Source organism: Ctenocephalides felis, unplaced genomic scaffold (assembly GCF_003426905.1).
Source record: "Ctenocephalides felis isolate EL2017-DRISC unplaced genomic scaffold, ASM342690v1 CF-g0.4_SCAFFOLD_01604, whole genome shotgun sequence".
Lineage (NCBI taxonomy): Eukaryota > Metazoa > Arthropoda > Insecta > Siphonaptera > Pulicidae > Ctenocephalides > Ctenocephalides felis.
This window is the reverse complement of record NW_020537758.1, coordinates 57138585-57157212: the sequence shown is the minus strand read 5'-3', so window position 1 is coordinate 57157212 and position 18628 is coordinate 57138585. Positions and strand designations below refer to the sequence as shown.

At 29.7% G+C, this 18628-nt stretch overlaps 1 protein-coding gene across 1 annotated transcript in view; it reads left to right on the top strand.

Moving 5' to 3' along the window:
* LOC113372312 (gamma-aminobutyric acid type B receptor subunit 1) overlaps nt 1-18628 on the top strand; it is a 303069-nt gene that overhangs the window by 63654 nt on the left and 220787 nt on the right. Inside the window, exon 3 of the mRNA XM_026612635.1 lies at nt 10340-10510. Within this exon, the coding sequence (XP_026468420.1) occupies nt 10340-10510 (171 nt within the window). The remainder of the gene's footprint in view (nt 1-10339; nt 10511-18628) is intronic.

The window sequence follows — 18628 nt, the reverse complement described above, 5'->3', positions numbered from 1 at the left end:
TTTGATTATTCTGGAATATCTGAAAAAATATTTTTGAATCTGGTTGGAATTCAACAGATTTCACAAAATATATTGATTTTGAGATAGGGTCCAAAGATTACTGATTTTGAGATAGGGTCCAAACATAGAAAGATCATGTATCAGAGATCATGTTTTTACACGAACAAGTTCAAATTATTGCATAGCGTCAGACCCTAAATTGACATGATCTGTAGACCGCATTGCTTTTAAAGAGTCAAAATTAACTTTTTTTGAAGCAAAACTTCTTTAGGCGCGACTAGGATGTATTTCCGTACAAATGCAACGGAAGTGCGTTACGGCAGATAAGATAAGAGTCGAGTGCCAATGATTCGCCATTCGCTCTTGATGATAACATTTCTATACGGGTCGATTGTGATTAGTCGTCGCGTATGTGAATCAGAGATCTGTCGTTGTATGCGTACCGGAATCAACGTTGTATGTGCACCGATATCAACAAGGAAATCGGCATAATTAAATGATCATTTTAAAGATATATCGAAGTACAAATGAAAAATGCCTGAATCAGGGGAATATTTCGCCCTGCCCTCCGTAATAATTGTAATGAAAATAATAAAACAAATGCAGAGTTTGCGCCCTGTATGAAACATAAGTTTATTGAAATAATTTCTATATTATTTGTAGTTTCTATAAATCTCTGAAGTTATTGAAATGGAAAATACTTTTTAGGTAAAACAGATATTACAGCTGTTTAAAGAATGAGATTATATCGCCAGCAAAAAATTAAAAAAATACCATCAGTCAATGAATGTATGTTAATTTTAATTTTATGAAGTTTTTCAAACATAATTATTACATGATGAGTGAAGTTGCGAAAACAATATTTGTTTAGGCGTTGCTTAACATAAGTCACTGTGTGAACGAATATTATAGAAGTTATTAATCAGTAATTACTTCATTTCTTTATAATTTTCATAAATATATAATTTATAATTTATCATTATATAAATGTATATAATGGTTGACACTAATAAATATGTGCATTACGAGTGTTACCATATTACTAATAAACATTATTCAAAATTGTTATATGATGTATTTACTTAAATGACATCTTGTACAGTAGCAAATAAGTTTTACTTCAATTGCGTGTGAACCTTACGCGCGTTTGTTATTTTGCTGTAAATTAAACGTTAGTAATTAATTACCAGCAATTAGTTTTTGTCTAGATAATTTACCTTAGTCTTCACTATGATTTGTTTTCAAAAGTGTGTGTTGGGTACGGTTTTTACGAATTTTGTGGGTACCGTTGTGACATGTATTTCGTATCTTTTTCGGGCGAAAAACATAACTACCAAAAAAGCAAAATGCAAAATAAAAGAAAAAGTAAAATTTAATATAAGAAAAAAAATCACGAGGATTTATATTAAAATTTTGTTAAAAAAATATTTTTTATTATAAATTATTATATTTATATTCATTAGTTGTTTAAATGATTATGTTGTGTTGTATTACAAATTTATGAAACTAAGGCATTATATTTTAGTGTATATAGCTATAGTTTTTTAACCCATGTTCATGGCTATCGCGATCGTCCTGGAGATGTGGACAGTTGTGACAAACGCTCTTTTCTTGTATGATTAGATTATATGATTTATCCAGCGTATTTAAGGACATTCATTCAAAAATTCCACGTAGACAAATGATCAAGTTACCTATTAATTTACTTTTCTTCCAGATAATTGATTGATTGACAAAATTATTACTGCTAAAAAAGTGACATCAGTAACCGGTCTCCCCTAAGTATGTATGTTAGGATTCAAAACGTTTTACAAATATCTGCTTTTTTATAGGAATACAGCAATGATTTTTAGAAATAAAAAAGAGTGCGCGTAAGGTTCACACGCGATTGAAGTAAAACTTATTTTCTACTGTACAAAGTACAGTACATCATATAACAATTTTGAATAATGTTTATTAGTAATATGGTAACACTCGTGATGCACACATTTATTAGTGTCAACCATTATACACATTTATGTAATGATAAATTATACATTATATATTTATAATAGCATTAAAAATATGCATTATATTTAAAAACAATAGTGTAATTAAAGTCATACTTCAAATATGACATGATCAGTTTGTCATTGTAATTAACATTAAAGAAATGAAGTAATTGCTGAATAATGAATTTTATAATATTCGTTCACACAGTGGATTATGTTAAACAACACCTAATCAAATTTTGCGTTTTCTCAACGATTCAAGTCATTCTTATTCGTTAAGAGTCTAAACTTTAGACCAATTTATGTGTGTGTATGAGTCAATTTTTCCATGTTTTAGCATAAAATCCAGAATTTATTTTAAAAATTTAAAAACTGTTCGTAAGACTTTGGTGGGAAGGATAATTGTGCTCATAAAATGAATATGCATGTATATAAATTTATTTGAAACATATTTATAATTGCATTGATTGGTTTTCAGTAAAAGAAAAATCTTCATTTTCGAAATGAACAGTTGATAATTTTAAGTAAATAAAGAAACCTTATTTTGTGTTTTTACAACTAGCCTCAGATCAAAATGCCGCTTACACCTAGATAATTTATTACCGTAATATCTTTACAATAATACTGCAACAAATTTAAATTTTAAATATAGTTTATGTTGGCATTGAATAAACAAATAAACCAACAAAAGAAAACGAAACGTCTATTTATATTTTATGCCACGATATGATCCATGACTGACGTGTTTTCGGTGTCTGTTGGGAGCGTGATGGAGCAAACTTGTGGTCCCCAAACGCTCCGAAGTTATGATGATACTGTCAGCTAGATGTGAACATATCGATCAGAAATTTGCATATTCTATTGGGTCAGATAGATGAAATTATTGAAATGTAAAGTGAATAAATATTTCTCCATGCATAACAAAAATATTCATTCGATTGAGTCGTTTTGTGTTATTCAGAACTCATATTTATCAATGATATGCAATATTATATAATATACTAGTTCATAGTTAACAAATTTTTAATCAGTAATTGCAAGAAACGAACTCTATTAATAAAACTGTTTTGATAATTTTGTTATTGGGGCTCACCCGTAGATAAGCGGTTAAGAGCGACGGAACTTGAATCAGAGGTCCCGGGTTCGATACCCACTTCGAGCAGGGTGTTGTCAAGCAGCAGTGATAACGATTTAATAATAATAGTTTAATAGCGTTCAATACCCGATATGTGTAAATAATCGACTTAATCCATGATAAATAAATTAATTTGAGTGGTTCAAAGTATTCGAAGTGGATTTATTACACATTATTAAAAATCGAGCATGTTAACCAGGTAGGAGTATTTTCTGAAAACGAATTTTCAAAATTCAGTATTTTTTAATAATCAAACCAGTTTTCGTAGGATTTTAATGCTTTAGTATGTTTATTACGACCAGGTTCTCTATCGCTAGACCAAGTAAATCGTCTAATTTTAATTTTAGCAAACATTAAAAACACTACTCATTTTCTCAAACTTTGATGAATTTTTAAAATTAAACTACATACTTGTTGTAAGGCCGTAATATTTCAGTAAGTTCTATAAGACCATGATATGAATCGCCAAAGAAAGTTTCATAAAAATCGGCTTAAATTTTTTCTCAACAGTTAATTACAAGAAAATGGCTCGGTAAATTTTCACCTAAAACTAATCAGTATCATTCCCAACTAGTATCTTTGAAACAGTTTTGGATTTTTAAAAGTCGATTCGGTAGCATGATGAATGCGAAAGAAATGTTTTTCAAATCACAAAGAATCGTAGCACACAACTGACAAATGATAATCCTTATTGAGATAATTTAAATGGCCTTTAAATTTCTGAAATCGGTTCCGGTGTTTTTGAGGAAACTTCGATGAAAGATCTAATTTTGACAAATACCAAAAAACGATACTAATTATTGCAATCTTTAACGAATTTTTAAATTTAAACTATTTGTCGTAGGACCGTAATATTTGAGTATGATCTATACGATTATGGGTTTGGTAAAATCATTGAAGAAAATTCATTGAAAAAAAAAATTTTTGAACACTATTACAAGAAAACGGCCCGGCCGATCTCTACCAAAAACTCAACAGCACGATTCCCGATCAATATGTTTCGAACGGTCTTTGAATTTTCAAGATCGATTCAAAACTGTAGGCTAAAACGTGGACGAAAATTTTTTCACTTTTCTGGCATCGAATGGCTTTTAAATTTTTTAAGTCGATTTTGCGAAATTTCGGTTTTTAACTTTACGTCAAAAAACCTATTCACACACATGCACACATACTTTTTCCAAATTTGGTCTCATTCGATTCAGAATGGCTTGAAACGTTGAGAAAACATGAAATTAGCAAATCAAATTTTTCAAGGAAGTTGAAAAAATGTTATTAAAACTCGGTTCTCAAATAACATTTAGTCTGACATTACTTTGAATGTCTTTTGAGCTATAATGGTAAAGTGAAATATTTTATAACATTGTATGATTTATTAAATATTTTTATGATCTAAAACATTTATTACCACATCAAACTTAATATATTTTAATAAACTTGCCTCTTGGTGAAACTTCTTATTTTTTTGCTCATTTTCCTAATTTTCTTGCAAAACAAATCATTGCTAGAACTTCATAAGTTTAATCAAATTTAAGAAAACACATACATGCATACAACTTGGGTACACCTACATGCATACAATTTGAGATGTAGAAGTCGCTGCAACTTGCCTTAGGCCCTTATGGCAATAAACCACCTTCAACTAGTTTATTATTTTTTTGAATAAATATTCATTATATTTAAGATCAATTGAATTATAATTTAAAAGTTATGGTCTGTTCCAACTAAAGTAATACTAATAAATTATCATACTACATTTCCCGTTGGCTTTACTCATAGCTTCTCTGGTTACTACTATAAAATGCAGAGCTTTTAGACAGAGCTTATGGTATGAAATGTTATGAATATGACTGACATTGCGAGTTTATTTGGCGCGCTTTATGACAGCACACTCTTCAGAAAAAAGAACAATATGCACTGAGGGTCTACCAGTGCCAGATCAAGAACTTAGATTTGCATATTTGCAAATTTGCTTATTTGCATTAAATACATGTTATATTACAAAATAAATTACAAGGTAACTTATATTATTTTTTAACTTTTCAACATCCAATGAGACCAAATTTGGTATTGTATTTTGGTATGTATATGTGTGTATGTGAACCAATTTTTGACCTTTTGTCGACAATTTTTTAAAAACGACTAGACCAATTTCGGAAAATTAAAAGCTTTTCGATGTATCTGGTAAAGACTTGCGTTGATTAGCTTTGCGCAACTATCGGCCAAGCCGTTTTTTTGTCATTATCAGAAAGGTGTAAAATTTTTAGGCTTTATTTTTTTTAATCGATTTTAAGAAAACAAAATTTTAAGAAATGTATTAGTCGGAAGTCGCGTATTTTTTATTTGGAAAAACATTTTTTGATTTTGATTAAACTTTGTATAACGATAGATTTCGTAATCTGAAATAACATTCTGAATTATTGGAGGTTTACAATAAGCGGTTGGATTCAAAAATTTATCAAAATTTAAAATTTTGCTGCGTGCTTGAGCGATTCTGATCAGAATCTAATACGTTCTTTATTGATGCGTTAATAGCTATTGATTACAGTTTACATCCGCACTTAAATAAAATACATTTTCAGAACACGAAAAGGATGAAATGAAATGTATTAAACAATTTGATTTATACAATTACAGATATTATAAGTATATTTCAAAGATTACAATAGGAAATCGTTTTCAATGAAAGCGAAATCATAAAAATGTATACAGTTGTGTCTTTGTAAAAAATATTTCAATGAATTGTATATTTCAAATGGAAATATGTTTACCTTATTTGTAAGAAATGTATTTCAAGGAACAATAAGACTGATCATGACAAATTAAACAGAAATACCTACCAAGGCAAGATTTATGGTCTTAGTAAGAGTTGATAAAGATTATAACTCTAGTTTTGTTTTGCAGCTTAATAAATAGCATTGCATATATTATATAATATAGCTATTCTTGCGTAAAATTTTAAAATTAAATAGTGGATCTTCTTGCAATTTGGCTATCTTTTTTAAGTGAGCTATGGGGTAAAATGGATTAGATTACCAATTTTGCAAATATAGCAGAACAAAAAAAATTATAAACTAGTGGTGTGTATGGCATCGTGCCTTAATGAAATTTGCTAGAACTTCCCGTACCGCATCGAAATGTTCGAGGAATATTGAATGTTATCAAATAAATCAATATTTTAACATTGTCGAATATTTATAAGAATTATATAAATTGAAATCAAAGTTGAAAATATTTGTTTAAAGTATATTAGAACTCAAGTCAAAATTACAATTAAAATCAGAATTATGTTCTATATACAAAAAAAATATTTGTTTTTCAAAAGCAATTATTTTGTTAAAACAAGCAGAAAATTCTTTGAATCATTCAAATCAGACGCTTAGTTCTCTCAAAAACTGCCATTTTCTGCACATTTATCTCCGAAACCGCTAAATCTGCCTTTGCCAAAAACTAATCATCTCTTCTCCCCGTCATTACTAATTGAATGTTTTTTGGATCATTCGAATCGATGCTCCGATCTCTCAAAAAATCCATTTCTATTTTCTGCACTCTTTGCTTCTTATCTTCGAAAAAGCTGGACGTGCCTTTGCCAAAAACTAATCAGCACATCTCTCTATTAACAGGAAACGAATGTATTTTGAATTATTCAAATCGGTTTATCCGTGCGCTTCAAAATGTGGACAAAAAATTGTATACATACATATATACACACACACATCCATTTTTTCTGAGGTATGCCAAAATGTTCTGAAACCTTCAATACGTGAAGAAATGTAAAAACTTTCAATTTCGGTTTTTGTACGATTACAATAACTTACCCTACGGAAAGTTAAAAAATATCAGCAAAATCAGATACGGCGCAATATTAAAGAACAATATTTTATTATTACTGTTAATGATAAAATATTTTAGATTTATGTGATGTTACTCCGATTCAGAAAATTGTGATATTTTTGCTTTCCTATATTTTCATTTATTTCCCATTGTTTGTGTAAATATACCATCGTTGTTATTGGTGTTTTCTTTGCAGATTTACATACAAATACTAAAATCACCCTGCCTTTTTTAAAACCTATTACATTGAACAAAGCCAACCATATGTTAAAATTTCTATGAATATTTTCGAATACCCATTCTTCTCTGTACAAAGCTCGTGAAACGCGATTGCGGGCATCATATACCCCGGAATGATATAAAAGCCGAATTATTTGATGACGGATGTAAACAAAATAATATATAAGGGACAGCGGGCCTTCAAGACATTTTTACGACATCGTTAAAGATGACAAAGCTCCAGCTTTTGCTAATGCCTTTACGAGTTGCGTAATGCTCTGTGTTTTTCGTATTTAATACGAGAACTATAATGTATAATACCCACTTTTATAATCTACTGGAAATTTCAGTTAAAATAATTCTGATTCTTGTTTTTGAGTCATTATTATTTAAAAAAAAAATGAATGTGTTGCTATTGTTATTTATTGTTATTTGATATGATAGTAATTTATTTAGAAATTCATATGTATCAAATAGCGACGGAGATAATTAAATATAAATTGTAAAAAATGCAAATACTCATTATATTCTTTTTTCAATAGGCAAGTTTCAGCAACTTGTCTTTAAACATAATGTATTTCTATTCTTCTATAATACTGCATTTATGTTCGGAAATTGCAGTTCAAATTATAAAAAATTAACTGGTTTCGTTGTTTAAATACGGTTATAAATTAAGCTTGTTGAAAAATTAAATGAGGCATTTTGCTAAATATTCGCTCAAATGAGGCATATGCTAGCACGAAATAAACATTGTCATTGTCATTTCGTTGTTAGTTGTTTTAGTTTCGAGCACTGTTGTTTAGTTTAAATGTCTGAATATAATTTTTAGGTATATATACCTAAAACCTAAGGTATATATACCTATACCGTATACGTTATTGAATTGTTTTATAATGTGTATTGATTCAAAAGCAATTTTATAAGTAATAAATTAAATCACTAGTTATTACACCTCTGAAGTTGATTTCTTCTGACGAATAGTTATCAATAAGTTCCACATTAGACTTGTATGCAGTGTGATCTTTGTAAATATTATAAATTTAATTTCAAGAAACATATTATTGTGATCAACTAAATAGCAGAGATGCTTAGAAGTGCTTACCATAGCATTGTAGTAAGAGTTGATACACATTTCTATACAAAAATATACAAAATTCTTTAGCAACTCTTAGATTAAAGCTATTTATATTAAATTTTTTAATTCTATTGTTGTATCAAATGACCAAAAAGCATTGTTTAAAAAGACTTATATAGCTATTGTTTCGTGAAACCTCTTTAATATATTAAAATATATCTGTAAAATGCAAATGGAACCACCGATATCTCAAAAACAAGAATTTTTTAACAACAATATTTGAAAGTAGTGGGAAAAAATGTATAAGCCATCACTTTAATTTTAACAACGTCGCTATCGAAAGATAAATGGCAATGTTTGAAAATCCAAAACTAAAGTTTTTTTTAATTCTTTTTTATTATTTATTCTTAAAAGTTACTCTTAAAAGTTTTTTTTTGGTTGTGAGCAATGCTCTTTAGTTTACAAGACCTTTATATAACTTTAAAGTACACAATATTTACTTATTATATAAGGGCGTTATTTTTAAGTTGGATTCAGCAGTTTATTTTGTATAACCTCAATAAAAGTTTACGAGTAGGTGGGGTATTAAGAACAAGTTGAACCTTTGTTCTGACAAAGATGCAAAAAATAAAAAAATAGTAAAAAAAACAGTAAAGTAAGTTAACAAAAGCAATAAATATTTTGAAAAAAGAGTGCGCGTAGGGTTCACTCGCGATTGAAGTAAAACTCATTTGCTACTGTACAAGCAGTACAAGATGGCATTTAAGTAAAAATAAATACATCATAAAACAATCTTAAATAATGTTTATTAGTAATATGGTAATACTCGTGATGCACACATTTATTAGTGTCAACCATTATACACATCTATATAATGATAAGTTGTAAATTATATATTTATAATAGCATTAAAATATGTATAATATTTAATAACAATATTTAAAACAGACTTGATCGGTTTGTCATTGCAATTAGCATTTAGAAATGAACCTTTATTAGAGAAATGAAGTAATTGCTGAATAATAAATTCTACAATATTCGTTCACACAGTGGATTATGTTGAACAACGCCTAAACAAATATTGTTTTCGCAACTTCACTCATCATGTAATTGTGTTTGAAGAACTTCTTGCAATTAAAATTAACATCCATACATTCATTGACTGCTTGTTTTTTTTTTACTTTTTTGCTGGCGATATAATCTCATTCTTTGAACAGCTGTAATATCTGTCTTGCCTAAAAAATATTTTCCATTTCAATAACTTCAAAGATTTATGGAAACTACGAATAATATAGAAATAATTTCTAATCAATTAACTTACGATTATCATTTTACGTATAATTATTTTTAAGGAACAGGGTAAAATATTCTTTTGATTCAGGCATTTTTTATTAAATCAAGATTTGTACTACGATATAATTTTAAAATGTTTATTTATCTATGCCGATTTTCTTGTTGATATCGGTACGGCATATAACATTGATGCCGGTACGCATGCAACGTTGATGTCGGTACGCATGCAACGATAGATCTCTATTTACATAAACGACAACTAATCACAATTGGCCCGTATAGAAATGATCTCATCGGGAGCGAGTGATGAACAGTTTGGGCGTAACGGACTTCTGTTGCATTTGTACGGATTTACACCCTAGTCGCGCCTAAAAAAGTTTTACTTTAAAATATAAGTCTATGGTAAATGAAAATACCATTTGGGGTTCAAAGGATCAGGTGACAAACTTTTGAAAAACCGCAAAAAACACTTCTGCAATGATGAATTAGATGATATGTGTAATTTGTTGTGATGTAATTGATTTGATTTTGACAATATAATTGCTCAAAGTCAAATTGCGGAGCCTTTGTAATTGCATATTGAAACGCTGAGCTGTGACAACTGATTGCTACATCTATCAACACAATCTTAAATATACTTTTTTTTGTTTATATGATAAAAATAAAAGCTACTTGTAAGAAAATCAAATAAAAAATTCTACGGTGACAGAGACATACCATTATGCATTAAGTTCTTAGTTATATTGAATCTAAGTTTGCTGACGTGTGTATTATTACATTATTACATTGTTCTAGTTGTGCTATGGGGCTTCATCTCCGGCCTTGTCGGACAGGCGGCGTTTTCCAACTCTGTTTCGGACGCATCCGTCCGCTACGGTGCACAACCCGACGAGGATCAAACTAATGGAGAAGTTTGGATGGTCGAGGATTGCTATACTGCAGCAGGCCGAAGAAGTTTTCATTTCGGTGAGTGCAGTTCCTTTGAATATAAACTGAATATAACTCAAATTCTAATTTAGTATGAGATATGGTAAAAATTTCCATTCAATATAATTATACCAGCAGCGCTTACTTAAGGGTTTAAACAACTGTAGATTTTTCGAAAAACTATAAAAAATTTAGGCTTAAAATTATAAATATACTTTGAACCTTTTAGAATATGAGGAATTTTATGAGTGACATTTTCTTCTTTTACTTGTAATCAGTGCTGGATTTACAGTAGGGGCAATCGGGGCTACTGTAAATCCCTACTGTATCGGGGCGGCAAATTTTGGGGGGCGGCAAAATTGGAAATTCTATACAATATAATCAACTTTTTTTAACAACATTTTTTATTTCAAAAAATATAATTAACAAAACATAATACAATTGCAATGCAAAATTTGGGTTGAAATAACCGATAACTAAAATTTATTATTTTGCATTGCCTCCCTCTCCGAACGTAAACTTTAAAATTGGTTAATAAGTTATCAAATTTGGCAATTTGACTAATATAAATATCCGTAAACAAGCTTAAGAAAAATATGTTCTTCAGTTCTCGAGACCTCTTAAAATGACGAATTTGTGCACTTCCAAGCTTATAGCGTCGAAAAAAAATTAGAACCAGTGACTCATGGTATTGTGCCTTAAGAAAAATTACTGAAACATCCCGTATTGAAATTTACATTTTATAAAGAGCTTTAAAATTTTTTGAAAAATGTAAAAAAAGCTTTTAAAACACATTTTATGTATTTTGAAATTTTTCGAAAATTATGAACTCTTTGCAAAGCAATCGTGCTGCGTAGCTATTTCAGACAAGAAATGCCTGTACCAAAAACTAATGAGCACGTCTCCCCAACAATACAAATCTAATATTTTTTAATTAATTCGAGAACACGGATCAACCGATTTATGATTCAATTTCTATTAATAAGGAAACTTACTGATTAGTTGTTGGTCAAGGCAGGTCCAACTGTTTTGAAGATACGGACCAAAATGCTAAAAATGACAATTCAGTTTTTGAGAAAAAAGCGTCCAATAACATTCAAAAAAATTACAGAATAAATAACTGCTTAAATTTCTGGGGGGCAGGTTTACCGGTTTTGATGATCCAATAAGAAAATTTGAAAAAGAAACATTTGGCGGACAAAAGTGATCATAAGACATATGGACATTAAATTATCAGATATTTTAAAGATATTATAATAATAATAGTATAAACTTTGTTGACATTTATATAAGTTCTGTAACATTGTTTATCCGTTAGAAAAAAAATTGCGATATATTTTGTCCCTCGCAGCTGAAGTAGCGCGATTGCTTTAAAAAAAGTTCGAAAATTCGTAAAATTTCAGGGATGGGGCGTCATTTTTGTCAGTGCCCCTGGGCGCCAAATTTCTAAATCTGGCCCTGCTTGTAATTATGAGCTTTTTTCTATACGCGTCGGACTGCTCCGAACCAACACCGCTCAAATACATTAACAAAAAATATTATAAAGCAAAATTATAACATGTATCATCTGGATTATATTAATATATGTTATTAGTAAACATTTATATTGTATGAATAAACTGCTAAAGCATTTTCAACCAATAGATGATCAGTGCAGAGTCAACACATATAACGATTGACTATATTGGGGCTAATATTGCTGGGGATAATTTCAACGATGGTCTAATCAATATTTTATAAATGATAATAGTCTTGGGGATTTATATTGGCATCTAAACATGTAATTTTTGTCTTGAAGTCGATTATAAACGGCTTGCATGCCGAAAAGTCTTTGACGGATGCGCCAAAAGTAGGACGCTCTAATATAAAATCATCAAGGGAAGAAAATAACAAAGAAATTAAACTGACATTTTTTTATTTTTTCTTATCTATAGTTTATTTCGAAATATTGAACACGTTTTTGTTATAACACGATATTATAACATGGCACGCAAAATAATTGCAACAAATTGATTTTTTCATTTGAATATTTATGTTAATTTGTTCATTAATTATTAACAAATTACTATCCGTTTTTTTATTGAAATTCAACGATTTTGAACAAAGGCCTCGCCAAACAAACAAGAATCGATATTTTTTAAATCCGCTATGATGGCCACTTCGAAATGTTATTTTAAATATACCATTGAAAATTCAAATGAAAAAAGTTAAAATTGTTGTAGTTATTTTGCGTGCTGCGGATTTGACGCTAATCGCCGAAATGGCTGTGGTACCTCCATTTTCAATTTTTTTTACAATTATATTTTATTTTATTACTTTCAAGTACAATAAATAACTATCTTTAACATCATGATTTTATTACTTTTCATTCCGAAAAAAATGACAAATTTTGGCGCAACACCCTTAAGGCAAATTGCTGTAACTTGCCGTATCGAAAATATTAAAGAAATTTTAAATATTTTTAAATATATTATTACAAATACTATAACTTTTATTATTCGTATTTCATAGTCAAAACATGAGAGCTTATAAATTGAATGACGACGTTTATGTTTACAGGAAAAGTAAATAAACAAAATTTAATCAAGCGGAGTTAGTTTAATGGCATTTAAGTTAAATTAGTGACAAGTATATAAGTGAACTTTAGAATTTTAGCTATAATTAGAATCCGAATAATTTTGGGTATTTAATTTTTTTTTATAAATTGATGCTTATTAAATCATTTGAATCCGATGCTCCATTTCAATGCTCCCTACCAATAAAAATACATACATGTATCTATTTTTTAAAAGTATGCTGTTTACGCCTCATTTCCAACCTTGGTCTAATTATATTTTTTTTTCTTTCAGGATAACAGCAATAAATCCTAATCATTTGTTATACTATTTCAAATTAAAATAATCTATATTATTGTCATGCATCCTGTCCTTAAATATATCATCCTGCAATTGATATATTTTCTAAAAAACTCGGATCACCTGTAACCCGATTAAATTCTACGTACCATGCAATCACCGGTCAATACCTGATTGGTTGATGAAAGTAATAGCCATTGATTGGATCCAAAATTGTAATGGGATGTCGCTTAATTCCACAAAATGGGCCAACCAGGAAAATAAAAAAAAATGCAAATCTTTTTAGTCAGTAATAATTCAAACTTCTACTAAGTAACATATCATCTATAAATCTTAATATCGTATTATTTCATTCCAATATACAATAATTAAACTACTTATCATCTTTTAATCGGTATGATATAGCCGTTATCTAAATATATCTGGTCCTTCAAAAATATAAACAAAGTGCAAGTGTATTTAATAGAGTTCGGCAGCATTTCGGAGGATCACAAACTTCTACACACTTTTAATCTATCTATCTTATCACAACATATGCCAAAATATTCAGAAACCCCGTAAACGTTAAGATATGCAATGATTAACTCCTCTAAGTTATAGTAATCGCAAAAAAATCGAAAATGAAAACTTTTATACATCTTTACTAAGTTTTGGCATAACTTAGAAAAAATTGATGTATGTATGTATGTGTGTGTTTGTGCGGATACAAATTTTAGTCGACGACTTCGTGAGCATAAACTAACTGATTTTAATAATGCAAGAAACATTCCATTCCTATTGATAAGGAGACGTGCTGATTAGTTTTCGGCCAAGGCAAGTCTAGCCCGGTTCGGTGATACGAGGCAAAAGGAGACAAAAATTGTAGTTCAGATTTTGAGAGAACGGATCGTTCCATTTGAAATACATTTTATTTGTATTGACAAAACTAAGATATGATTAAACCTTTGGAAAGGCAGGTCTAACGGTTCCGGAGATCGAATAAAAAAGTAACTAGTGGTGTATAGCATCGTGCCTTAAGACAAATTGCTGGAACGTCCCGTATCGTGACGAAATGTTCGAGGAATATTAAATGTTTTGAAATTGATTATTATAAACACTATAAATTTAAAGTATAGAGGTGAGCTTTAGAACTTCAGCCAGAATTAAAATTAAAATCTGAATCATTTCCTATATACAAAAAAAAATTAAAAAAATTTTATTTTTTTTATTTTTTCAAAACAATTGTTTTGTCAAAACAAGCAGTAAGTTTTTTGAATCAATGAAGTTATCTCAAAAACAGCCATTTTTGGTACATTACGGTCTGTATTTTCAAAATGGCTGGACCTGCCTTTGCCAAAAACTAATCAACACTTCTGTTAATCATTAAAATTGAATGATTTTTGGATCATTCAAATCGGATACTCCGTTCTCTCAAAAACTCGGTTTAAATTTTCTGCGTTCTTCGCTCTGTATCTCCGTAACGGCTGGACCTGCCTTTGCCAAAAACTAATCAGCACATCGCCCTATCAATAGAAATCGAATGTTTTTGAACCATTCAAATTGTTTGATCCGTGCGCCCGAAGACGTGGACGAAGTATTGCGGACACACAAAAAATCAATTTCCATTTTGGACGATTACAATAACTTACCCTACGAGAAGTTAATTATGATTTAATTTTATATATCCTTCTGTTCCTATTGTACATTTCTTTGTTTTTTTCATAAAAACATTTGTTTTATTTTTTTTTTTCCAATAATGTCTTTGTCGGAAACCTATTTTCGAACAATAGATAATTCGATTTGTAAAGCGTTGGGACGTATATGTTTCCATAATACTGATTGAATGACAAATCCAATTCTTTGTTCTAGATTTATTTGATTTTATTTTTTATGTGGATACGTCTGATATAAACGTGTTATAGAAATTGCCCTTCTGAACTAACGCAATAATATGAAAGTTTGTGTAGGAACTAGAAGTGTCAAATTGCGTCTAAGACCAATTGCAGGAAGATCTAGCTGTATAATAAATTAATTCATTAATAAATTAAAATAAAATTTAATAGTCAATGATTAAATAATTTTTTTTTTTTATGCAAAATAATCGAATATTACAAAAGTATTCAGATTTAAAATAAAAAATCTTCAAAATATTGGAAAGGCACAAGGTTCCAGGTCGTATAACCTTCTCTGTCAATCAGATATAACGTAGTGAATTTAGTTTTACTTGAAATATACTTCAAAATTTGATTTTATCGAAATAAATTAAAAAATAAAGTAAAATCTAGCAAATAACAACAGCTCGTAGAATACTTACAATTATATATACGTACCTGTATTCGATTAGTGCACCCGAAATCGTCGTCTTGATTGTGTATCAACACAACACAAACACATGCAAGCATACAGTCACAAACATTCATTTGTGAATATTTATCCAAAGTATTCAGGGGGTCTTGAAACGTAAAGATTTATTGTTTTTACATACAATTAAATTGCAATCAGAATCTAAATATTCTATACGCTATTAGGATCTACTTGAACTCGAAAATTTTTGTGTTCGTAAACATGGCTTGTTTATGAACTTTACACTCAAATTTCTGATTAATTATAATAAATAAATATGTTGTTTTTTCTCTCAATCTACTCATGGGATTCGGATTGTCGGCGATTGAAATGATTACAGACTTTTTGCGGTTTCTCAAACGGTCAAATGGGATAGACTACTATTGTTTATTATTTCGTGCATCGACTGTAGTCTCTGGGAGTTTCACTATTTGTGTTTTGCTGGCGCATTCCCATTTGACTACGTACGTCGATATTGGTTCGATCAGTACTTTGTATAGCAGGAGCTTGTTGTCCAGTAATAGTTTAAATTTCGGACCCAATATCCAATATTCTTTCTTTTATCATTTTTTTTTACATTTCAAACTGATATGAAAATCCAGTTTAGTTTGCGATTCATACCCAAATATTTATAATAACTACTGTAGAATCCGGCATAACTTTGTTGTATATTCGAACTGAGTGGATTTAGCATAATTGATGTTTACTCTCCATTATTTATCCACTTTTCAATTCTGTTTAAATGTTGTTGAAGCTTATCGCAAGCAGCATAGGGCACCGATCATTGTCTGATCGCGAGTATGACATGGGACCAAGACAGCTGCCCTGTGGGAACGGCTGCCTCTATATTGCGAAAGATAGAAACTTTGTGTTTAATTTGATTTGAAATTTTCTATTACCGAGATAAGAAATAGAGAATTGTGATATTCTGGAAAAGTTTGCCTATTTTCAATAAAGCAATCCCTCATGCCAGACTTTATGGAACGCCTGCTTCTCATCAAGTAAAGCAGCTGTGCAGTATTTTCCATGTTAAGCGATTGGTTCAGGATTTTTCGCAAATTTTAGAATTTTTGAAATCAATGCAACTGTATTGAGAAAACGTTCGCGAAGGCTCACATAATTGGCGCACATGCATGCACATATTTTTTTCTCTGTTGGTTTCAAAGGCTTCAGAGTGACTTATACGTAGAGGAAATATAGAATTAGCAAATCGGATATTTTGGCGAAAACAAACTACTCTTATTCAGGGAAATAACAATTAAATTACTATAAAATTTTACCTATCAATTTAAATACGTATGAATATATCATACAATTTTTAATAATTTTATCAAAGTTATGTAAACTGAATTTAGAAAAATACTTGTTTTTGAAGAAGATTCTTGAAATTGTAATAAATAGTATAACACGCAAAGAAATATTTATCAAGAGGGAATTCTAGTCAAGTAAAGGTTTTAAAAACACGATTTTCCTTCCTCCTATCGCCATGTGTATTTTATTAACTATCCGATGACATTGTTGAACTGTTGAGTATTTCGGCCAAAAAACAAATTGATGGTCCAGAAGTAATTGGTAATGTTTGGTTATATCGAATACTATTAGTTTTTCGAACAGTTTAGCTATTGTGGAAATTTGAGAAATAGGTCTGTAGGAGTCGACTAGATTTGGATTTTTTCAGGTTTAGGATTTAGTATTATTTGAGACTGCTTTAGGAAACGTGAAGATATAAAAAAAAATCATTTTCTACTTTTTGCAATTACTATCAGAAATAAATAAATAACTGAATGTCAAGACAATACAATTTTGTATTTGTGCACTTAATTAGTTAAAATACTAATATTTTATATTGTACTGATTGGTAAAGCGAAGTCTTTGGAAAACTTTCTTACTCTCGAAATAAACAGTTGAAAATTGTATCTAAATAGCTTAATGTCAATTATTTGATTAAGACTATTATATCGGGAATTTTATGCATCATTCTCGTGGCGTGCATTCTAAAGAAGTAGAAAACCCATACTCGAGTTGTAGCCATGTATATTATATATGCGTGGCTAGTATATATATATATATATATATATATATATATATATATATATATATATATATATATATATATATATATAATATTATATATATAATATATATATATTATAAAATGTGGGTATTTCCACTGATATAATCCCAAGATAAGCAAAGCCGTAAAATGAAAACATAATAATGCGAGGTGCCTTTGCTATTTCATTGAATACAGAAATATCCTGTCAAAGTGGAGCGCGCAGGTAATATTTAATGTGACGGAATTTTTTAATACGGTGAAGGATTATTGTGTATCTTTGAGATTATTTTTATCGCAGCTTTAATATCTTGTTGCCAACGGGACTCTGGTCTTTAATTCTTCTTCATTAATTTATGAAAATTCTTATCAATTTCAGAAAAAGGAAACCACGTAGCTAATACATTTAACTTTCCTTATTGTGACATAGTTTAATTATAATGGCACAATTTTCTTTTTATTTACAATGTACACATATAAATAAAAATCTATATATTAGGTAAATACAATCCTTTATTTTTGCAATAGTAAGTTTCATTTATCTGTATCTCAGGTTGTAAGAGTCAAATCGGATATTTCGTACTAAAAAATTTTTCCGACTGTTTTGTAATTGATTAGCTCAGTTTTGTTTGAGCGATCGTCAAAAATGGACACTAGCAAAGAAAAAGTGCGCTGTATTTTACACTTTTTGTTTGTTAAAGACAACAACAGAAGTCAGGCGACTGGAAATGCGAATGTGTGTTTATAGCATACGCACTGAATGGCAAGCTTTCTAAAATGTCGACATAATCACAGAGTCATGTGAGTCGATTTCAATTGCCCAAGAGCTAAAGATTTCACAAAAAACCGCTTGTGCCAAACGAAAATCTACTGGACCAAATTTCTACCTGCGAATTGCTCCTGATTTACAAGGAAATTTTTGAAGCG